The sequence below is a fragment of the Poromitra crassiceps genome (genome assembly GCF_964638095.1).
Source record: "Poromitra crassiceps genome assembly, chromosome: 7".
NCBI lineage: Eukaryota > Metazoa > Chordata > Actinopteri > Beryciformes > Melamphaidae > Poromitra > Poromitra crassiceps.
In genome coordinates, this window is record NC_139628.1 from 8,321,701 (window position 1) to 8,346,053 (window position 24,353).

Genomic DNA, 24,353 nt, shown 5'->3' on the forward strand with positions numbered 1-24,353 from the left:
AGTCCGTCTGTTCATTCTTACGTTCGTGTAGAAGCTCTGGTTTTACTGGTTTAGTTGAATTCGTCAGGCTCGTCAAATTCGTAGCAGGGCCACCACGTGCAGGTACTAGTCTTGACCCCCCCCCCCCTCCCCTTTTTTTGTATGCCCCTCCCCCACCCTAATTATTTTTATCTTTATTATTTTATATGTTTATTTCTATATTTTTACCCCCCCAACAACGATGTCATTGTCCATCACGGTTTCACTGTTGACATCGTCATAAACCAATTTGGTAGACATCGCCAAACCCTGGTGACGCAGCTGTCACATGTTGTCACAGAGCAGTGCGACGCCACGCAAGATCCAATGGTCTGGTGGCTGTGACTCAGGGGTCTGCAACACCACTCCTGTGATGTAATTCAGGTCCGTGCGTTTTTTTTTCTTGTAGATGGGGCAGACGTAGAGCTTGTCCTTGTCCTTGTCCTGGCCCTTGGAGAGGGCGGAGTTGATGGCGAACATGTGGATGATGGGCAGTGGCGTGAACAGCACCTTGGGCGTGGACTCGATGAGACGAATGCCCTTCCTGTCCCAGTCCGTAGACGTACACTCCCTCATCTGGGGACTCTGTGATCTCCGCCCTGTCCTGCTTCAGGACTTTGTTGGATAGGACGACGGTGTCCAGAGCCCAGCCTTTGTGTGCTCTGGTTACCTCTTGTCTCATAGCTGTCAAGAAACCCTGAGGATTAAAGAAGCCGGTCATCCAAAAGGTTTTGGGTCTTCCTTCAAACACCCAGCTGTGGAACTGTTTGTTCCTCTCCAGAAGCTCGGTGAACCAAAAGCCCAGAGTGGACGACTCCCAGGAGATCTTCTTCCACAGGTTTGGCACACGGGCGTCAAACATGTTGTCCAGGGTGTCACGAAGATTCTCACTCATTATGATGGTGCCCTCAATCGCCAGCTTGAGATCGCTTAGAGTAATGCGCACCACACCGATGATCCTTTGCATTCGATCCACCTCCTGACCTAGGAAGATGTTCATAGGGTTCCGGAGTCCCATCTTCACCAGCTTGGCTTTTACCTCATGGGGCACATAATTGGGGGGCAGTTTCCCCAGCATGTCGTCTGCCAAGTTGTAAACGATATCCTCCCGAGTTGCTCCTCCTCCCCCTCCGCTTTCCTTGGGCTGGATATTTGTGATTGTGCCTAGTACATTAGTAGATGTGTTTGTCTGGTAGGTGATATCAGCATTAGGATGCAGCCCAAAAACCTGGGGGGTGTCCAAATCAGGCAACATCTGAATGTATTCCATGTACTGCTCCACTGTTTCCAACACTGGAATTTCATAGCCAGTGTAGTAGTTGAATGACTTCTCAAAGATCTTGTCAGTGAACCATACTCGAGCAAAACAGTTGAGTAGGCGTTTATCATAGTCATCAGTAACCCTTCCTCCGTACTGCACCTCGCTTATCATGTAACGCACAGTTACCCATGATACACCCTTCTTGGGGGTGCACTCGTCCAAGTGGTTCTCAACAAACTCGACACTTGCAGTGAAGTCAGCTGAGTTAAACTCATAAGGTATGTTCCAACCCAAAGCATCAAATTTGCGCCGTTCCTGCACAACAGTGTGGAGAAAGGCCACACTGTACAGTAAAGGCTTCCAATAGATCAGGTTGCTGAATTCCAGTTGCTTCTGAGAAATTCCTGCAAATGTGCGTTTCAGGCCAGCGCGCACTCCCTGAGGTGGATCATTGGTGAACTTGATAGAGGACTGCAGAAGGGTGATGGAGAAGCGATCGTGCTGTTCAGTGGTGATCCACACCCTGAAACTATCATGCATTGTCTCCACTGTAGTGATGGTTTCCAGCAATTCATCCATAAACTCCAGGCCCAGGTGACAATTCTGCAGAAGGACCCAGCCTCCCTGTCCTTTAATGTCCATTGACGTCTGTATGAGCTTCCTTGCATGCACCTCTTGTCCCTGTCCCATGGATATAGCTCTGCATTCAAGTTCAAGGTTCTTAGCAAGTGCATTAATCTGGTTGGTGGGATCTGAGCCCATAGACAGAAAGCAAATTAGCGCGGTACAAGGGTCACTCTCCTCCCAGGTGCTGTGAAGGTTCAACATGACTGGCTCAGCGAACCTCTTTCCCATAGAGTCTGCCACATAACCTCTGGCCTGAGACAAGGTGCGGTCAGGGCACCACGACCTGACCAGCAAGAGTCTATGGAAGATAGTGAGGGAGTCATTGTAGTTATCTGGGATGACACCTTCCTCTGGGGCATCCATACCAATTCACGCTTTCCAGGGTTTCTCGTTGCTAGCCACCTGGTTCAAGATGTTAGCGAATGATGGTAATTTGCTGAGTTCCACCAGGTTTAGCCAGGACTCATCCTGTATCCATCTAAATTGCTTTGGTTGACAGGTCTTCAGGTCAAGAGCTGCACCACCTTTCATGAGAAGCTGAAATTCATTCTGCTCTATTATCTGCTTCTCTAAATCAATCTTGAGGGCCAACAAGAGTGTGAAGATGAACTTGTCTGATTCATAAAGGCCTCTGACTGTGTACCTGAACACCTCATAGCTCAGATAATTAATGATGTTGGTAAGTCGCGTCTGAGTGTCAGGAGACCTCTCAGAGTGTTCCATAGATGAGTCGAAGAGTTTAAGTAACTGACTCAAGGAGGTCTGGTACATGACATTGACCATACTCATCTCTGTGATGAGGAAGTAAAGGATGCTGCCTCGGGAGGCAGCGGGACGGTATTCCTCCTGAGCCGTGTTGATCTTCACCTCTGTCTCTGCTGCAACATGGAGCTTCTCACTAACTTCAGTTGCAGTCTTCTTAGTGGTACTCAGAATGCCAATGATGGAATCATAATCTACCAAGGAACCTTCTGTGGTGCTGAGCTTGTCTAGCAAGTCGTCCTCCAACTTCTTCTTTTTCCTCTTATTGGCAGACACATCCTCCAATAGTGCCTGTCTCTCTTCCTCGAGTCCAGATTTCTCTTTGAGCATGACTATGCGTAGTAGCTGGTTCTCCAGACCCTTCATGGTCACAGTGAAGTCAATGATGGCGGTCTTGGCACTGACTTCTGGGGTGTATGCCGGATTAGGCAGTTTAGTGGTTATATAGAGCTGGAAGGTTTTCATCACATCTATCTCTTTGTCACCAACTTTTACTTTGAAAGAGTTACCAGATTTAATGAAATTCTTCTCAAGCACATTGTCTAGGGCCGGGTCCAGTTCCTCAAGTACATCCTCAATAAGTAGCGGGCGTCCCTGGCCGAGACAGTCTTCTAGGTGAGTGCGGAAGAACTTATGATTGAGCGATGTGATTTGGAGTTCATTGTTTTTTTCTTTTTCCTTGATCCAAGACCTTCCTTGTGTCTGGGGGTCAATAAGGAGGGGGTATCTTGTTGCCTGTGTGACAATAATGCCATTCTGCACTGACAAGTCATCTCCTGGCAGCCCTTGCAGGTCCCACTCACTCATAGTGGCAGGGTCCACTAGTGCTGAAATGAGATTGAGGTTTTCTGTGAAAGGGATTTCTTGTTTGAGGAGTTCTGCCTCCCAAATGTCTTTCAGTAACATGTTACGGAAACTCTGGTTAAAGGGTCCACAGTAAGAGAGGAAGCCAGTGAGCTGAAGAATATCACCCACAAGTCTGCTGATCTCTGATTCAAATGCTTTGCTCTGCTCTTCCCAGCTGTTCCTCTCTCCGCTAAGTCCCCCAATAAGTGTCGTTGCGGCCTCCATTTTGTTCTGACACTTCTCAGCATCGTCCACCAACTCCTGCTTCTCTTTCATGGCAGCATCAAATTTAGCCTGGACTATGGCCGACTCTGCTTCCTTCGCGTCCAGCTCTTCTTGTGCAGCGGCCAGATCTTTACTAGCCACCTTCTGTCTGGCCTCCTGAATGATCAGGTTTGCCTTGAGTGGCAACACTTCTTTGTTAATGCCAAAGAATTGTTCCATAGATGTGGTCCAGCACAGCAGACCAGCTACGTCACTACACACTTTTTTTGCATTGTCCATTGTGTAATCCTCCATTCTCAAGTAGGGCTGCAGCAATTCTACCATTTCCTCGTTGATCTCGTCCTTAGGGAACTGCTGGAGAGAGGTTAAGAAACCACTGGCACTCATAAGCTTCTGCGCCTCTTGCCATGATGGCTTAAGACATGGCCGCTCTGGATCCTGAGTGACGATGTCCACCTTCTTCTGGAATAACAGCAGGCAGCAGTCCATAATCCTCATGATCAGATGTGGAGGCTTTGCCAGTTTTTTTACAGTGGCAATGTGAGAAGGTTCAATGGTATTCAATGCAGACTCAGCCGCCGCTAAAGCTGGTTTGGCATCCTCCAGTTTTATATCTGCAACGGCTTTCTCTGCCTCAATCTCCTTCAAAAGTTTCTCAGCTTTATCCTTCACTTTCTGGACGGAATCCTTTACCTTTTGAGCAGCTGCAGCCTTGACTTCCACCTCTTCAAGCACCTTTTCGGCTTTGGCAGACGCTACAACCAGATCTTTCTTCTTCACTTCCAGATCTTTGGACAGCTGAGCCACAGACTCACTAGCCTCCATCAGTTTGGTCAACCCACCTTTTATGCGCTCTGATAGCATCTTGATGGAGTTGTACTTTTCCTCGTACAGTGTTTTATATCCATTTACAAAGGAGAGGTAGGATTTAGGGGTAACATGAGTTCTTCTTCTGAACCTTTCATAGTAGCTCTCACAGGTCTCAGATACTTTGTCATGGTATGTTCCTATGGTATTCACCACAGCAGCCTTCACAGCATCAGAGCAGACCATTTTAAAATCCTCCAGGAAATATTTAGACACAGCCACCAGAGTCTCTTTTGGCCAAGGGGTGAACCAGTCCATGGTGCAGCCTGAAATTAACCCCGGGAACTTCAGGGATCGAGAGCGGAACTTCTCACCCACTGGTGAGAAACACAAAACTATGTGCAGATTTTTTTTTGCCCTGGATATGAAGTACTCGTATAAATTGTCAACAGTTGGTGGGTTTTTAGGCAACTCTCTTTTCATCACAGCGATCAGGCCCTGGGTGATCTCTGTCATCTCATCTTTAGGAAAAAGGTTAGAGACCTCACCAGATGAGAGCACATTGTTGAGATACTCAAGGAAGGCCTCATCTTTGATTTCATTGTCTGTAAAGACGAAGGTGATGCCTTTGCCATCAGCACCAGCGGTTTTGTACAACACTTTCAGGTCATCCATGAGATTAGTTGTGTTATACGACCTCGTCAGTGTGATCTGGAAGACTCCGTATCCAGCTATATATGAAGCCAGGCGAGTGAGGCTCTGTTTTCCTGATCCTCCCACTCCTACCAGCAGGGCGTTTCCATTGTCAGTTCGAATGATGCGTGAGATTTTAATGAGATGAGTCATGGCATTCCTAAAAAAAAACAAATCCAGCCTGGCACCTCTTGTGACCTCATTGCGCTCTTCCTGATACATCTTCAGCTTCTCTTCTAAGAACTCAAAACTTGGTACCAGTTCATAAATTTTGGGGGCCTCCAAATCGGCATCTTCCGGTTCATCTCCAGTGACTTCAGGAGCATCTCGCAGGAAGTCCACAAAGTATGGCTCAGGATGAAGCCCTGCGATAAGCTTTTCATCATGCTCTTCTATCATGGTTATAGACGCTTCAAACCAATCTTTGTCCGCCTTGCAGACAAACCTGTCAGCAATCACCCTCGTACATTCACTCTTGAATAGAGCCAATAGAGAATTGATATTATCACATTCTTCTGCCTTGATGTTTAACATTCCTTGTCAGATCCTGGACAAGTCTCTCAAATTGAAGACATAGTGGAACTTGGCTGGTGTGGGCAGCATTTTTACCTTTGTCTTCTGCCATAAGACCCTCCCAGCTTTCACAAGATGAGTCACCATTGCTGACACCTCAGGCTTGAATCCCATGCATGAAGCGATACATCCACCACCCATTACACCAAAGATCTTATCAATGGAGGCATTGGATGGCAGGGTACAGTTGAAGACGCTGAACTGTCTCTTCAGTCTCTGTGGGATATCGTTTCTCCCACCCCCCGGGTGAATCATGGCAGCCACTATCTGCACATCCACAATAATGGTAAAGTCTCCTGGTTTGTCCAGACTGTACATGCCACACATTTCCATCATCTGGCGGATTATCTCATTGGTGATCTGATCTCCCCACTCATTCACGATAGGCATGTTGATGTCATCAACAAAGACGGTCATCCTGCGCCCCCCTGGGGGTCCATATGTGCTGCCGATTCGTTTCTCAATATAGCTCTCCACTGTATGCTGGAACATCATGGGCTCAGTCGCAGATGAGAAGTTCAGAGACTTGAACAGGTCTGTCTCAGGATCATACTTTTTTGTATAGCCTTTTATCATCACGGTCTTGGCTGTTCCTTGTTCACCAATAAGCACCACAACCTTCCGCTGTTTGGCAATAGTTTCCAGCAGGAAAGTTGTTCTTATGTTATCCACATTTGGGACAAGGATGGAGGCATAGTCTGGCACATGGTCAGTTGGATAGGGGTACTCCACTACATAGTTATCCCAATGAGACCAGTCACCGTTTTCGTTGACCTTGTACTCAAACATAGTCTCTCCTGGCTTCGTTTCAGGCAAGTTAATTTTGGTGTTATGCTTTCTGATATAGTGCTCCAGTGTGTCCCTGTCCTCCAGCTCCAAAAGAGCTCCCAGGCTCCACATCAAGCAGAAGACAAAGAGGCGCTCTAGGTGCATTTTGCCATGCAGGCCCCCATTCTCTTTGGAGGGGATCAGACCCTCCAGCAGATTCACAGACTGTATTATGTAGTTGCACTCCAAAAGTTCCATTTTAGGCTTAAGATTTTGCTTCATATACAAGTAGGCGTCCTGATATATCCTGTCATATAAAGTTAGAATGTTTTCTGACTCTTGTGCATTTCGCTTGCGAGCCCATCCCTCCAGTATGGGTTTCCAGCTCAGAGCAGATGAGCTCATGAAGACCATTCCCACCCGGGACACAGTAGCAGGCGATGCATTGTCCATGTTGTGTACCTCAAACACCAACTTGCAGGATGGAGACATGACGATGCGATCTCCATTAGCCAAGGTCAGGGTTTTATTGTCATCCAACACAGAGTTCAGGTTCTCAATCCAAATGGCATCCACAGGGCCATCCAGCACGATCCATATCATTTCCCCTTTCTTGCCTTTGAGTGTCCTCCTCCACAAAGTGGAAAATATGCCATCAGTCCAGTCATTGGTGGCTGCATCAAGACGACCAAACATCTGTGGTGCAGTGATCGCCTTGGGGTTCATGCGCATCTCCCTATGTGGGGTTCCACATTCCTCCATGGCACGCATGAGAATGTTGATGACCTTGGTCTTCCCAGCTCCGCTGGGGCCCAGAGTCATCAGGCCATGGCGCACACGTGAAGCCTCAACGAGCTGAACCAGCTTCAGGTTCCATGGATCGTGGTTGACAAGGCCATCTTTTTCCACCTGATTGGCTACAGCGGCCTGCAGGTCTTCATACGTACTCCCATCGAGCTGGATCCCGGGGAACAGGTCATTGATCAGACTGATGAAGAGGGGTTCATCTTCATCCACCAATTTAGAAAGATTCATGTCACGCAGCACTCTCATGACAGTGCTGGACTCTGTGTCATTGGGTCGGTTTCTTTTATTGGCCCCCAGTGTTCTCAACACAGACAATATGTTCCTCAGACCAAAATCGTAGTGGACCTGTTTTGTTAGTTGCTCCTCACATAGTTTATAAAGGACAAAGAATTTCTGGGCTAAGATGACATTCTCAATGAAACCACAACTGGCCAGTTTGACTCTCATGATGATCTGCCGGTCTGGTACCATCATAGACACTGTCCTGAACTGCACTTTTAAGTTTTCAGGAAGTTCTTGTCGCCCTGCGTAGCCAGGATTCATGGTGATGAACAGACCAAACTCCGGATTCAGATTCACACAGTCTCCATCGCTGAAGATGAAGCTGGTTTTGCGCTCCTTGCGTGCATTCAGAACAATGAAGATCTGCTGAGCAGCAACAGACAGCACTGGCAGGTCAATTCTGTTGAATTCATCAAAGCAGCCCCAGGACCCTGATTGTGCAAGGCCTTTGTATATCCTGCCAAGTCCTCTGAAGTCCATCTGATCAGAGCAGTTGAAGACCACCACATACTTGCCCAGGCAGCGACCCATGTCCTTGGTGGTTTCAGTCTTCCCAGTGCCAGCTGGCCCTGCAGGGGCTCCTCCCATGTTCATGCCCAGAGCCTGGGACAGTGTGATGTAACACCTGTCAGTAAGAGGGGTGATGACCAGACGGTCGGTGCAGCCTAGGAACTCATTCTGATAAATAAAGTCGACATTAGTAATGGACACAAGGATCTGATCCAGGTCGTCCTTGTAATAAAATCTGCTCTGCTTCAGCCATTCAAAGTCAGTGACAGATTTGACACCCATTTTTACCATGTCATTAAATATATCCCTCTGGTGCACATGGATTGTGACCAGCGTCTCAAACTTGACTCTGTCAAACTTGGTCAGGTCAAGGGTGGTCTGTGAAATAAGTGTGTTGAGTAGATCCAAGAATGATTGGTTGGTACTTGGCATGATCTCCTTGTCATCTACGGCACATTCCAGTGCATCTTCTGAGTCTCTTGTCCAAAGCATCTGAATTCCCAGCAAGCCCACCTGTGCTTGGAACTGATTGAGGAAGGGTAGAAGCTGGAAGTCGTCATCATTGATCTCAAAATCAGCATATTTGATAACAGTATGCAGAGAGGACTGCTGTTCGCGCAACAGCTCCCCTAGCCAGAGCTCCACTGGTCCCTGCGCCATCACAGGATGGTCCAGATCCAGTTTCTCTGACTCTTGTGAAAGAACAGCCAAAATCTTGTCATATTCTGATGCATGGAATTCTACTTTGCCGACATTGTCAAACACCCCAAGTAGATGTGCCTGAATGGTGTGAGAATCACTGGCTTGTCCGAGGATTTCCAAGAGGGCTGGATCAGACACAAAAAAGAATCGTGGAAACAGAAGCCTCTTTTTCTCAAGGTAACCCGTGAGAGACTTCTGGCAGAACTCCAGCTGGTTCTGAAGATCTGGTAGGATCTCTCCCACAAGTTCATGCCCTGTACAGCACTCCACCACATTTGGGACTGCTTGGGCATGCTGCATTACCTTCATCCATTGCTTGTCAATATTCTGAAAACGCTTGGCTTCCTGTGGCAGCTCTTTCGCAATGTCTCCCCCAACAAACACAGCCTCCAAATAGACCCATAAGTTTTGTACAATCAACCATTGCTCAATCAATTCAGTTGATTTTGAGATATTGTTGACCCACTTTTGGATTTCATCCCTGTAGACGGCATTGTATCTGTTGGTCATCAGTGAGCCCAGAACCATGAGACTATCCTCCATTTGGGTTAGGATGTCTGCCGTGTCTGCCAGCATCACCTCTCCTCTGTCCTTGAACTCCTTCAAGGTCAGGTTGTAGCCGATCCATACTTCTGTCACTTCTTTCAGCTTGGCCTCAATATCCTTCTCCTTCACAGCTGATATGCAGATGTCCTCAATGTCATCCTTATGCTTCAACAGAGGTGCTTCCATGACGTTCCGCAGTGCAAAGGTAGGAGAATCCACCTCAAATGTGTGCCCAGTCAGGTCTGCGATCCGTTGCCAGTGTCTCTGTATCATGGATTTGTCTGCCATCAATTGTAGCAGAGGGCAGGACTCACTGAAATCATCAACCTTTTGCTTAAGGTCCATAAAGACCTGCCATTCTTTCAGGGCTTTGGGCAGCTTACGACACCTGTTCCCGAATTCCAAAAGTTCTCCATTGATCTTGTCAATGTCCACGTCTCTCCACGGAATGTCATAGTACCCGCTAATATTATTCATCACTGCATCATATAGGCCATAGAGTTTCTGTAGCAGCCCAAGCTCTCTTTTTTTTTCATCCAGCTCTTCATACTCCGTAACTGGCAAACCAAGGATCTGCTCACCAGAATGGTATGTGATATAATCTTTATATAGGTCATCAAATCTAGCCTGACAGCTCTGGAGCCTGCCACTGGCTTCTTGGGGAGATATTCCTTCCACCATAGGGCCATTTGAATCATATTCGTCTATAAAAGAGGCAGCATCATTTTTGAAAGTGGAAACACCCTCCAGAAGGTTTTGTTTGAACTTGGGTTGCATATGAACAAGCTCATCCTGGACTGATCTAGCTTTGAATTGGAGCTTGGTGAAGGAACATCTGAGATTGCCCAACCCATCTGCCTCTTTTTTTGTCACCTCCACTTGAGATCTTTTCAGAATGACATAGGCTTCCTTAATGGAGTCAAATTTCACATCATTCTCTATCTCAGAATCCCGGAGCTTGGACAGGGCCTTCATGACAATACGTACATCTTCCAGATCAGCTATGGGCCTCGATAGCTGTGCGTGGTGTTTGGCAGTAAATATGCTGATGTCGATCATTTTCTTCCTGTACACTGCCTTCAGGTATTTGCACAACAGTTTCTTCACGGCTTTGACCTCAACTGTCAGGCACATCTTTAACGGAGCTGTTGACAATTCCATGGACCACAAAATAATGATGGGTTGGATATCACCAATGTCTTGTTCAAATGAGGTGTAACGCTGGATTTCAGATTTGATCTCGCTCAAGTATGGATTGCTGTCCATGAATTCCTTGACTTTCAAGTGCCTGTCTTCAGCACAGATCACTTTAAATGGATGGAACTGCTTCAGAAGATCATCAGCTTGTCCGCTCAGGGAGTTGAAAGCTCTTGACATTCCCTTTCACTTCCATGCCATCAGGCTTGCACTTCTGTCCCCAGCATGCAACACCCTGGCTAACTTCTAGCACCAACTGTACCAAGTGGTTGATGGCTTGCTGGACGTAGTCTACAGTGGGAATCATAACAATATTGGGTATAACCAGGTGGACTTCAGATTTTATGAGTGTGACCAGCTCAGACTGGCATGTGGTGGCATGCCCTTTTCTGGATGGAGAAGCAACAAGAACCCTCCTCTTCAGAGAGTCCAGTGATAACCTGGTTGATTTCACCAGTGCGTCTAATAGCTTGGCATTGAAGTACTCATACATCTTCTTGCACTGTTTTTCAAAATTGCTTTCTTTGTCACCATCTTTTGACTCATGAATGGCACAGAATGTTTTAATCAGCTCCTTTACTGCCTCTTCAACGTGGCTACTTTTGTGGTCCAAGGTAGCCGCCCACTTCTTACATTGATTCTCATTTGTATCAATTAGGTACTGCAATGAAGAAGGCTGATCTTCTGGAATCTCAATCAGCACAGCCTCTGAAATGTCTTTGAGGACATTGTCAATGTGTATTTCACAGATATCCCGCACCTTCTTAGAAGATGTTTGAGCTCAGACATAGCAGTGTCGACATTTTGAAAGAACTCGTCCAGAATGAAAGATGACCAGGTGAGCAGAACTGACCCACGGCGAAGCACAGACTCCAGGAGACCCCAGGTATATTCTCACAAGTGGACTCATAGTCTTCTAAAATGGTCTTTAGTCTGATGTGATTGGCATTTATTCTGCGTTCTGACTTGACCAGATGCAAAACCTGATTTGGAACCTCAAGACCCATCTTCAGCATACATTTAGTCTCCCTAATGACCTCAGTTATTTTAGGATCAAAGTTGACAAGTAATTTTCTTGTCTCAGGGTGACGAACCAGCAATGCACTTTGTAAGGCATATTCTAGCTCTGAGACGTCCTTCATCCAGGCTCTGTGGTAAAGAAGTTCAAACTCCACAAACACTGCAGTCCGATTGTACATTTTGACCACCTCCTTTCCTTCCGGACTGGATAGGATGTCAAATTTTTTATATATTATAGGTTCCTCTATTCTTCTGTAGAGGTGTCTGACCCATCCAATCCTGCCAGCCACAGGAGGCAGGTTTCTGGCTATAGGGGGCTCGTCTCTGTGTTCCTGATAGAGCCTATTCACAAACTTTAGTTCTGAAGCATACTTCTGAAGAATGAGACCCAAAATGTTGGATATTTCAGTCTCTAGCCGGCAGAAAGCGTGCTGAGATGAGATGATTTTTGAAAAAAAGAAATTCATAAATTTCTGCAGCTCGTTCTCAAGGTCACGGGTTTTAGTCATAAACTATCAAAGTCCCCTTCAAATTCAGCTCCTCTTGGATCCAATATATCATATTTCTTCTTCTTCACACTCGAGAATATATCCTGGAATTTCCTAGACATTCTCTCAATGCCATCAATGTTTGATTATCCAAGAACAGAGAATGTATTCACCATTGTAATGATTTGGGTGATCTTCTCCAGTTGGTTGCAGAAGCCTTTAAACTTGCGAAAAATTTGCATCTCGGAAACCTCAAAGTGCCTCTCTCCAGGGCTTTCCATTGTTTGTTTCTCGAAACAAGAGCGATACTCGTGATACAAGTAGATGCAGTCCTGTATTCTTTTGATGATGTCTTCAGCATCTTGGTCCCAAACTGGACAGGTGCCGCTGACAGTAATATATGCTCTGCATGCTGAAACCATCTGATTTGTAACATGGCCAAACAAGATGGTCATTCTCTCAGATGTATTGTAGTACTGTGAAAACCTGTGAATCATTTGAATGGAGTTGATGATGTTCTGGATGCTCTTTGTCATGGTGAGCGGGTCACTGTTGTAAAGAGGTTGGCAGAACTTCTCCAGTGTGCGTAGGAATTTGGCATTATCTTTGGCCTCATTGGCACGATCTGTTACCCTGGCATCCAGCTCATGCCACTTCTTCAGCGTCTTGGAGCGGGCGACATGGATGACCTTTACCACTGCTTTGCACTCTGGGCCCTTGATGTGATCAATGATGGTGTCTAACTTCGCCAACGTTCTTTTCCAGTGATTCAACTCGTCCAATGGCCCAGCAGTGTTAACCTCTTTCCTTATCAGATCACTTTCTGTCAAGACCAGCTCCATCTGCTTATACCACTTCATCAAAATGTCTTCCAGTTGATGTACCCTTTCAAAGTCTGCTGCCGCTGCTTTTATTTCTTCAGGCGTAACCAATCTGGAGAAGTCAATGTCTGTGGCTGTACTCAGATGAACAATACCATCGATGGTCAACTGGATATCATCTAAGAAGCTAATAGAACCTTGTACGGTGTCCTTGAAGTTCTGTATATTTCTGTCCGTATTTAGACTGATTCGACACCCCAGTTTTGCGTTGCGTTGAGGTGGCAGCAAAAATTTGTAAATGAGATTCCTGGTTCCTTTCAGGATGCCGTCGGTGGCATTGAGCATTGAGATCTCCTCATTTATGCTTTCTGGATTTACAGGAATGTCAACACTAGGTCGCACAAAAAAGCAACACATGCCTGTCATGCAAGTCTGAGACAAATTGGCTAGTGAGAACAATCTGTTTATCTTTCCACCTTTGGCAGTTCCAGGAAATAAGCGGCCACATTCTATTCCTGGGACTTCAGACTCTTGATACAGGAAGAAAATGGCTTTGCATCCTCCTTTGGCAAAGAAATCATCAAATGTAGCGTGATGGAGAATCTAAAAGAAAGTCTTCTACTGCTTGTAGCTCCATGAACAGCCTGTCAGCCAATATGTCAATCATGTATTTGTGTGCAGTAGTGAGTAGCTTCTTTCGAGCTGCTCTTGCCTTCATATGTTTCAGGCACTGTATTCTCCTTGACCTTGTTTGCCCTTCGACTTCGTGCATCTGGTTTACGGTGGTCACTCTCTTGCTCCGTCATTTGCGAAACTCATGATACAGCCCTACTTTATAGCCCCAGCAGGTCAGGATTTATGACATCACTGATGATGCCACAATGTCAAAGTGTCTTCATCAGTGATGTCATAAATCACTGATGTCACTTATGCATATCAGTGATGTCATCAGTGATGTCATTGGTGTGACATCACACAAAAAAGTTTGATTACATGCATTAACACATTGAGCATGTGCATGAGATCACACTCAAAAAAATTGCCAGGCATACATCTGGACAAAGGGTGACGGATGTCATTGACGACATCATTCACTGATGACATCGCTCATTTATTACATGAGTGGCTAACCGGGAAGAGGGTGTGACTTTGGCATTTTATTCACCTTATGTTCCAACACAGGGGTCAGTCAGCCAGTTACTTCCTATTGTGTTTACACTTCCTGTGACAGTACAGTACTATAGTGGGCAGGTAAAACAGACAGTGTTTTGAACAGGAAGTCATAACACAACTGGGTCAAGTGGGTGGGGGCTACATAAGGTGAATAGAGGTTGATGCTAGAATGGTTTGGCCGAAGGGATTTTACCCATAACCTCAACAACAGGCAATTGTCGGATTATGACCTTAACGGCTCTGCCTCAAAGGAACAGTCCCAGAGTCCTGAAGAGTGGACCTCCGGGGCCGAGAGGGTTCAGGACACTCGGTGGGAGGTGGGGCTGAAGGAGGGGTAAGGGGCAATTTGGGGGGCTCTATTGGCTCTATTCATAAGTGATTTATGGACAGATATTGATTAGTGTGTGAGCTCTCACAAGTGTCATAGAGATTGTGACATGATCAATAATGATGTCATCACTGATGATGTCATCTGTTATGTCACTTATGTCCCAAATGTTAGCTGGATGTACTATGCTGGTGAAGTAGAGAGACATGATGTCATTTCACACACAGCCCTCCACAATAATGCTAATGAGGTCATATTCATCAGTGGTCTACTACTACTACTACTATTGCTACGCTATAACAGCTCATTGTTGGTCTAGAAATGATGATGTCATCAGTGATGATGTCATCAGTTATGTCACTTATGTCCCAAATGTTAGCTGGATGTACTATGCTGGTGAAGTAGAGACACATGATTTCACACACAGCCCTCCACAATAATGCTACTGAGGTCGTATTCATCAGTGGTCATACTACTACTACTACTACTACTACTATTGCTATGCTATAGCAGCTCATTATTGGTCTAGAAATGATGATGTCATCAGTGATGATGTCATCAGTTATGTCACTTATGTCCACACGGTAGCTGTATGTACCTATGCTAGTGAAGTCATAGAGACTGATGATGTCACTTCACACACAGCTCTCCACAATATGCTAATGAGGTCATATACATTGTGATATCATCAGTGGTGACATGCAGCTACAGTTTGAGATGCCCCTGCTTGGGAAGCCATTTCTCCCTAATGATTTCACTCAGTATCGTGACACTACTGATGATGTCATCAATATGTGAGATCACTGATGACATCACCGCTTCCTAATGTCCCTAGTCAAAGTCAAGTCAAATTTTATTTATATAGCACTTTTCATACACAAAGGCAATTCAAGGTGCTTTACAAAAAAATAATCGAAAAAACAAGCAGCAAAGCAATGCACATATAAAAAACACATAAAAAACACAGCCGACAGTTTTAGTTAAAATATATACTCAAATTAACAAACATGAAACATTATTTCTGTTTTAAATAAGTTACAAGGCACTCTTCAGTATTATTATTACATGTACAGTCCATTTGTTGGAAATGTACAGGAATTTTTTTTTAAATTACAGGCCGAGAGAGGCAGTAGTTTAGTAGCAGTTAAAAGCAAGAGTAAACATAAAGGTCTTTAGCTTGGATTTAAAAATAGGCAGAGTAGGGGCAGATCTAATGTGTTCAGGGAGTTTGTTCCAGTTATGAGAGGCATAGTGGGAGAACGCGGCTTCACCATGTTTTGATTTGGTCCTTGGGACAATTAGTAGACCAGTGCCTGAAGATCTCAGGGATCTGGATGGTTCATAGTGTAGAAGCATTTCAGAGATGTAGTGTGGGCCTGACCCGTTGAGAGATTTGTAAACTATTAGCAGAATTTTAAAGTCTATTCTAAGATTTACTGGCAGCCAATGCAGGCTAGGAGCCTAGGAGGTACGACATCAATGCAGGTTAGTGATTCCACTTATGATATCACTAGGGGCCTTCGCGGCCGTGGATTTTGAGGAACATGACTTTTAAGTTTTGCCATTGCATTCCAAACAAACCCTTGTATTGGACAGTGTGTGTGTGTGTGTGTGTGTGTGTGTGTGTGTGTGTGTGTGTGTGTGTGTGTGTGTGTGTGTTTTGAGCCAAAGACAATTTTCCACCCTGGTGGACAATAAAGTTATATTCAATTAAATTGAATCAGCTGAGCCCAAGGTGGCCAACATCTTCTCCATGAGCTCAGACGGCTTGCTGTCGCCAAGACCATTAATACCATTAAGCGACAAAATCCGGTCGGCTTTCTCCATTTCTGAGAGCTCAAATGCCGTTAATAACAACTCCTTAACTCATTCACCGCCAAAGACGTCTTTGACGTGTTATCAGAAATAGCCATCCCCGCCAATGACGTGTTTGACGTGTTTTTGTTTTTATTAGTGCAGCGCGTAGTTCAAAGACTTCCCCAGCCTGTGACATGTTATCAGGTCCCTAGCCTCAAAGCCAAGCCGACAACACATACCGCAGCTGTTGTTTGAAATGAGCAGGAGGAAAAACAGAGAAACACGCTTCCTTGTGCAGAGGAGAAACGCCATTGAAATGCCCCTCAGCGCGCTGCGCTGGTTGCCTTGCTGCAGGGCGAACCTGGTCAATCCAGTGTTCGCGGTAGTCAAACCCGTGACGAACATGATCGATCCGGTTCCAGCGCCTGGTCCCAAAGCCAAGCCGGACCCGTTCCTGTGTCGCAGCATTCGTCCCAGCCCGAACGAGGGGAGGAAAACGATGCAGAGGCAGAGGAGGCTAGACGCTGATCTCAGACCAGTTTGGTGTTCCCCTCCTACATGTATGCTAATTTGCGGGGCGATCAATAGTGTTCCCTTGGAAGGAGGTGCGATCCAGCAGCAGCTGTGGACAGAACTCTCTCTCTGTGTGTGTGTGTGTGTGTGTGTGTGTGTGTGTGTGTGTGTGTGTGTGTGTGTGTGTGTGTGTGTGTGTGTGTGTCTGTCTGTCTGTCTGTCTGTCTGTCTGTCTGTGTGTCTGTCTGCACACTCACTCACACTGAGTAAACTGTATTGTTGAATGTAAAAAAAGCACTTCATGTATATATATAATAATTTGTGTCATAACGAATAATATTTACATGTCTGATGTCAATACAGTTCAAAATAATAGAATTGAGAGCGAGTTCTGCCTGAGATTGTGTCTTTTACAAAAATGGCCTTTTCTGCTGTTTCTCTTCTCAGAGAGACCTTTTTGGTGAAAACAGGGTGTATATAAATGGCTATAAGTAGAGTACAGAACATGCTAAAAGCTCACTTTTTTTTCCCTGGTGAACCCAGAGACGTACATCTTCATTTTGAGGTATTGCGAATCACTCTGGTGCTAATAGATAATTTACTGTGAGTCTTGAAAGATGACCAACAATTATGAAAATCTTTGGCCTGTGCTAAATATTGGCAGTCCTAAACTGGCCATGAATGAGTTAATGGCGAGTACTTGCCCGTCTCGGGGGGGTTGTCCAACAATCCCATCACACGGCCGCTTGTCGAGGCGTCTCAGTCCCCAGGAAACCACTGCCATTTGGTCAACCGCAAACTGCCGGTCTTTCCATTTGGTCAACGTTCCATTTGGTGAAGTATGTTCAATTTAGCCTCATCAGTGATGTCATCAGTCCCCACTGGTGGTGATGTCATCAGTGATGTAACTGGTGATGATGTCATGAGTCCCCAGACGGATGGGGGCCTGGGGGGCTCATCCCCAGGAAACCACTGCCATCCACTGACAGGATTAGAGAGGCATGGCAGGAGGAACTTGGTGTTGATTTGTCTGAAATGATATGGGACAGGAGTTTGTCTGTGGTCCAACTCTGCTCGATTAACAGCAGACACCAGCTGATCACTCACCATCTTCACTATTCCAAGTCAAGGTTGCACAAGATCTACCCTTCTGTCTCTCCATTATGTGATAGATGTCAGCTGTTAGAGGGTACACTCTCACATGCTTTTTGGTTTTGCTGTTCACTATCTGCCTCTCGGAGGCAGATGCAGGATGGGCACCTCACACAGGCGGTCCAGGACTGCTGCTGCTGTCGCTCCTCCGCCACCGCCGCGGCCGCAGTCAGCTCCTCCACCACTCCACGATCCGCCTTCGCCACCATCAGCAGCTCCACAGAGCGCACCAGCGAGGCTGCTCCGCTCCCCCCATCTGTTGCGCGAAGGCCGGCGTCCTGCCAGGAGGAGGGGACGGCCCCGTGGAGGGAGAGGAGAGAGAAGAGGACGACCGTATTAATTTAATCTTTTGCTTTTTCCGAATTGTTTATTTCATATTTTCTTTTGAATTGTGAGGCCGGCCTCCAGACGGTTGAAACCGACTTCCATGATGTTGAAGCCGGCCTCCTGGAGCTGGAGGAAGCGCTCGCTCTCCGCATGCAGGCGGGCGGTCCTGGAGCGGCCTGTCCCTGGCGGCCCTGGCCGGTTGCGGGAGCGGGCGCCGCTGCTGCCGCTCAACCCTGACGGTCCCGGTTGAGGGGAGCGCTCGCCCCCTGACGGTCCCGGTGGAGGGGAGGGCGGGTGGTTGGGAGGGGAGCGCTCGCCCTCAGACTCAGCGGTCTCCCTGTCCACGTCCGCTGCTGTAAATAAAATAATTGTATGAGCACTCAATCTGTTTGTCACCGACTCTGAATGAAGACTGTTCTATGTGAATATTTGCACTGATTAGCTCTACTACATCTGCTGTTCTGACAGGAGCTCCATTCCACAATGGTGTGCTTGATCCCATCCGTGCGTAAAGCACGTGTCCAACAAACAAATTTGCCTGCAGTCATTACGCACACCGGACACTGCTGATTACTCTGTACTGAATACACATTTATTGATAGGTTCTAATGATAGCGTGGTAGTCTCCCGCAAGCCTATATGATGATCTATTGTTATTGGATTAGTATGGTATTATTCCTATAATTAAACAAAGGGAATAAATGAAGAGTTAATTGGATGACTTACCGCCCACCTGTGGTCCACCAAACCCCTCCACCATCTCCGGGGGGATGCTGGCTGCAGTCAGCTCCTCGCTGGGGCTCAGCTCCATGTCGGGGTCATTTTGAGAGGGGCCCCCCCGGTTCTGCAGATAGGTACTATTGCCTCCCGGCGGGGTAATTCTCCTCTCCAAACAGCTGTTGATGGTACTTTTTAACCTGGATGGATAGATGAATGAATGACTTGAGTAAAGAGTTGTTTTGTAGCTATTCAAAATGGATGGTGGACAGATATATCACCAAGACAGCAAAACGCCAACGCGTCACCCACCCTGCCAGACGAACTCAACGCGTTCTACGCCAGGTTCGACCCCTCTGCCAGAGCGGCTCCCCTCCTCCCCACCTCCTCTCCTACCCCTCTCCTCCCCACCACCCCCCCCCCCCCTCAGCCACCCCTCCCCCCCATCACCCCCCCTCTCTCCTCCCCCCCACCACCCCTCCTTCTCTCCTCCCCCCCATCACCCCCCTCTCTCCTCCCCCCCACCACCCCCCCTCCCCCCCTCCTCTCCTCCCCCCCTGCCACTCTCCCCTCATCACCTCTCCTCCTCTCCGCCCCCCCAACACCCCTCCTCCTCTCCTCCCCCCCACCACCCCCACTGCCCTCCTCCCCCCGACCACTCCCCCTCCACCCCTCCCCCCCCCACCCCTCAGCACCCCCACCCCCTCCCATTCCCACCCAACCACCAACCCCTCCCACCTCCCACCCCCCACAGATCCAGACCGCCCTCTCACCATAACTGAGGATGAGGTGCGCCGGTCGTTCCTGCGCATCAACCCATGCAAGGCGGACGGCCCGGACGGCATCCCCGGGCGGGTCCTCAAGGCCTGCGCCCACCAGCTGGCAGGCGTATTCACAGACATTTTCAACCAGTCTCTCTCCCTCCGACGAGTTCCCTCCTGCTTCAAAGCAGCGACAATCATCTCCATTCCCAAGCAGCAGAAAGTGACCAGCCTCAATGACTGGCGCCCAATAGCCCTCACGCCAATAGCCAGCAAGTGCTTTGAAAAGCTGGTCATATCAAAGATCCGTCCCACACTCCCCCCGGACCACGACCCGCTACAATTTGCATACCGCCCCAACAGGAGCACAGCGGATGCAGTAGCACACGTGCTCCACACCGCCCTGTCCCACCTGGAGGGGAAGGACACCTATGTAAGAATGCTGTTCATGGACTACAGCTCAGCATTCAACATCATAGTACCCTCCAGGCTGGTACACAAGCTAAAGGATCTGGGACTAAACACAGCAATGTGCGACTGGATCCTGGATTTCCTGACAGACCGCCGCCAGGTGGTGAGGGTGGGCAACCTCACCTCCTCCCCACTGACCATCAGCATAGGAGCGCCCCAGGGGTGCGTCTCCAGCCCCTTCTGGTACAACCTCTACACCCACGACTGCGTGGCGACTCAAACTTCGAACACCATCGTGAAGTTTGCAGACGACACAGCAGTCGTGGGGCTGATCTTGGGGGGCGACGAGACGGCCTACAGAGAGGAGGTGGGGGCCCTGGAACAATGGTGCCAGGACAACCACCTCTCTCTGAACGTCTCCAAGACCAAGGAGATCATTGTAGACTACAGGAGGGGGGGGGGGGGGGGGGGCGCACACCCCCCAATCACCATCAACGGCACAGTGGTGGAAAGGGTGGACAGCTTCAAGTACCTGGGAGTCAACATCCACCAGGACCTGACTTGGGCCGGCCACACCGCCACTGTTGTCAAAAAGGCCCAACAGCGACTACACGGACTCAGGCGCCTGAAGAAATTTGGGCTAAGGTCAGAAATCCTTAGGGACTTCTACAGAGGCACCATTGAAAGCCTGCTGACTGGCTGCTTCACCACCTGGTACGGGAACTGTACCAACATGGACCGCAGGGCGCTACGGAGAGTGAGACGCGCGGCCCAGCACGTAACAGGATGTGAGTTGCCAGAACTGCATGAACTGTACAAACAGCGGTGCCTCAGGAGGTCCCTGAAGATCATCAAAGACACAAACCATCCCCACAACAGCCTGTTCTCCCTGTTACCCTCAGGGAGGAGATACAGGGTTCCAAAAGCACGCACAAATCGCTTGAGGAACAGTTTCTTCCCGCAGGCCACGAGACTCCTTAACATACACAAATAGTGTAGTAGCCGTACTGTACCGTATTGTAGCTGCTACCATTACGTATGTCTAATGTTTAATTGTATGTTTAATAAGGAATATGCTATTTGCACCTGTATGTCAAATACACCGAATTTAAAATGTTAAGCACGTCTAAAGTATGCACATGACATGTGCACCTATGTGCAGTGAATATGCCACTGTCTCTGACTTGCCTTATCACTATACTGCCTTATTGCTTGTTGTGTCTCTTGTTGTTTTTGCACTGATATGCCCTGTTATATTTGTACTATGTTGTAAACGGAGTCCACAGCACAAGAATTTCACACGTGATACTTGTACCATGGAGTGACAATAAAAATCTTGAATCTTGAATCTTGAATCTCATGCGCCAGCACCATTTTCTCCTCCGCAGAGAATTTTGCTGATCTGTTGTGTTCTGCCATATTGATCACACTGCGCCAGCTGCTGCCAATCTGGCTTTTAAAGCCACTGTGATTGATTACTGAATATTTTATTGAGAATGAACATATTTGTCAGAGCCTGTGGGCAGGGGGGGGTAAAGCATATATAGGCAAAATAAAATACACTCAATACTCAATAATAAAATCCAGTAAATAAAATAGAATAAAGTAATCAGATCCAGTAAAAGTGATAGGTGTCATCAGAGGCTGTTGCATCATGCAGCGGGGGAGAAGAAAAGGTAGGAGAGGAAACGATATCATTCTGCCCAAACTTTCACCAATCTAATCTCATGACATCCAGCCAGGGATAGGCTATATTTTTTCCTATCCGATGCGTTTAGAACATTCTTTTCACTTTGATCTTGCTATAGTGTAGCGTATTTACATGCTTGCAGTATTTAAACTGCAGTCAGATTGGTTTGAGAAGCATAATAATATGGAATATTATATATGGAGACAGACGGGGATGAAACAGGGAGGGGGGGAGCTCAGAGCGCTTCGGTCGGCTTTTCTCACCGGACTGGATCGCTCCGTGGAATTGGAGCTTAAAAGGGAAGCTTGTGATTTGTTTACTGCACTTCTCCAATGAGCAGGTAGTGCATCATTTTACGCTTAAAAGGCGTGGTTATAATGCTTAAGGCCGCGTGTAGCGTCGACACCAAAATATCGAGTGGGCCGGTCCACGCCCACTAATCTGCACTGCGCCGGGCGCAGTTTCTAGGCCGATGCAACGATAGAGACCCTTATCTCTAGATTTGTATATCTGATTGATGGCTGTGTCAGGGCCTCCACTGATAGGATTATAGAGGCATGGCAGGAGGAATTTGGTGTTGATTTGTCTGAAATGATATGTAACAGCAGACACCAGCTGATCCAATTTAAAGTCACTCACCATCTTTACTATTCCAAGTCAAGGTTGCACAAGATCTACCCTGGACGGCACGGTGGCTCAGTGGTTAACACTGTTGCCTCACAGCAAGAAGGTCCCGGGTTCGAACCCCGGTCCGTCCCAGGTCCTTTCTGTGTGGAGTTTGCATGTTCTCCCCGTGTCCGTGTGGGTTTTCTCCGGGTGCTCCGGTTTCCTCCCACCATCAAGAAAGACATGTATGTTAGGGTTAATACTCCTGTCAGTGCCCCTGACCAAGGTACTGGCAAAAGAACTGGAGTTGGTCCCCGGGCGCTGCACAGTGGCTGCCCACTGCTCCTAGTTCTAGGAAGGTTCCTAGTAGAGGATGGGTCAAATGCAGAGGATGAATTTCCCCACGGGGATAAATAAAGGATAACTTATAACTTATAACTAACTTCTGTCTCCATTATGTGATAGATGTCAGCTGTTCGACGGTACACTCTCACATGCTTTTTGGTTTTGCCCTTCACTATCTGGATTCTGGGCCAAGATATTTGACTGGTACTCTAAGGCATACATGGGCAACATACGGCCCGTGGGCCGTATGCGGCCCCCGGGCGCCCCCTGTGTGGCCCGCGATGGAATTGCATTTTTTTTTTTTTTTTTTTTTTTTTTTTACAGTGCACTTGAACGCAACATGCAATATACCCGCAGAATAAGTGTCCAAATGTTCATGTCATTCTGGGCAATACTCTTCTGTTATAGCATTTCAGTCTGGAATATTGATATATATATTCAGAAATTTAAATAATTAACTTAGTGCATTTTTGTTCTTGTGTGACCCTCAACACAGGCTTTGAGAATCCCGGGCCACTTACTGATACTTATGCTTAAATTAACCCACTCATATTCTGGTTTATTTCAAGAAAAACATTTTGGCTAGTGGAAATTCTAATTGGCTAGTAACTTTAAAATCTAGCAGCCATATTGGCAGGTGGTGAAAAAAGTTAATTTCAAGCCCTGCAGGGAGAGCAGGTGGTGACATAGGAGTGAGTGAGGAAAATGATCAAATATTGGTGGTTAAGACTGAATAATGACATCACAATTGTTAGTTGTTACAACAGTTGTTAGAGTTATTCCTCTAAACCTGGCTTCAAATGCCCCACATTTTTCGCGCTGGCGCCGTTCAGCCCTCAGCAAAATCTGGTAGCGAGGACATTTTTTTGTGGCCCTCTCTATCATCAAAGTTGCCCATCCATGGGTTACGGCATGACACTATTTGTTCGGCCCCCGGCAACAATCTGGGTTTCTCATGTGGCCCCCCATGAAAAATAGTTGCCCACCCCTGCTCTAAGGCCTATAAAATAACCCTCCAGCTGGAGACAGAACTCGCCATCTTCAGGCTGCTCGGAATCCTCTCTGCTCCTCCCCACGGCTGTGCAGCAGTCTCTGACGCAGGGGACGACTGTCGCCAAAAGACTCATTTTTGTTACTTCATTCATCTTCACCGCCGCGGAAAAGTATAGGCCTAGTAGCCCTAGCCAATATGCTATATTGTTATTGTGGTTATGTGAATATGTAAATGTAATGCATAAAATGTTTGCATAAAAATGTGGGGTGAAATATTTAAAGGTCCCATACTGTGAACAACGGTTTTGATTGGGTTTTGTGGTTTGTATAAACTTGAAGGTGTTAACTAACATCTGTAAAAGTATGTAATCACTTACTACAGTCATTCCTCTCCCTCCCCTGCCACAAATTGGGAGCCCCAGGAGAGGGCGAATCAGAGTTCCAGAATTTGCATGGATTTACTACATCACTTGCCGCCAACCAATAGGCGTCGAGCAAAAAATTCACAGGGCCCGTCCAGAGCCCGCCCCCTCACAGCCCCGTCCTCCGAGGCCCCGACAGCTGCCTGCAGGAAACCTGTTGTGTTC

General features: G+C 47.2%; 1 protein-coding gene across 1 annotated transcript; it reads right to left on the reverse strand.

The window, feature by feature from the left end:
* Positions 1-303: 303 nt before the first annotated feature.
* LOC310779397 (dynein axonemal heavy chain 8-like) lies at positions 304-19,054 on the reverse strand (the record flags this gene model as incomplete). Its single annotated transcript, XM_083639932.1, is given in 10 exon segments — positions 304-571; positions 573-2,275; positions 2,279-5,779; positions 5,783-10,734; positions 12,141-12,158; positions 12,161-12,278; positions 12,282-13,321; positions 17,990-18,194; positions 18,340-18,596; positions 18,970-19,054. Coding segments are annotated over 10 exon segments (12,147 nt in total).
* Positions 19,055-24,353: the final 5,299 nt, after the last annotated feature.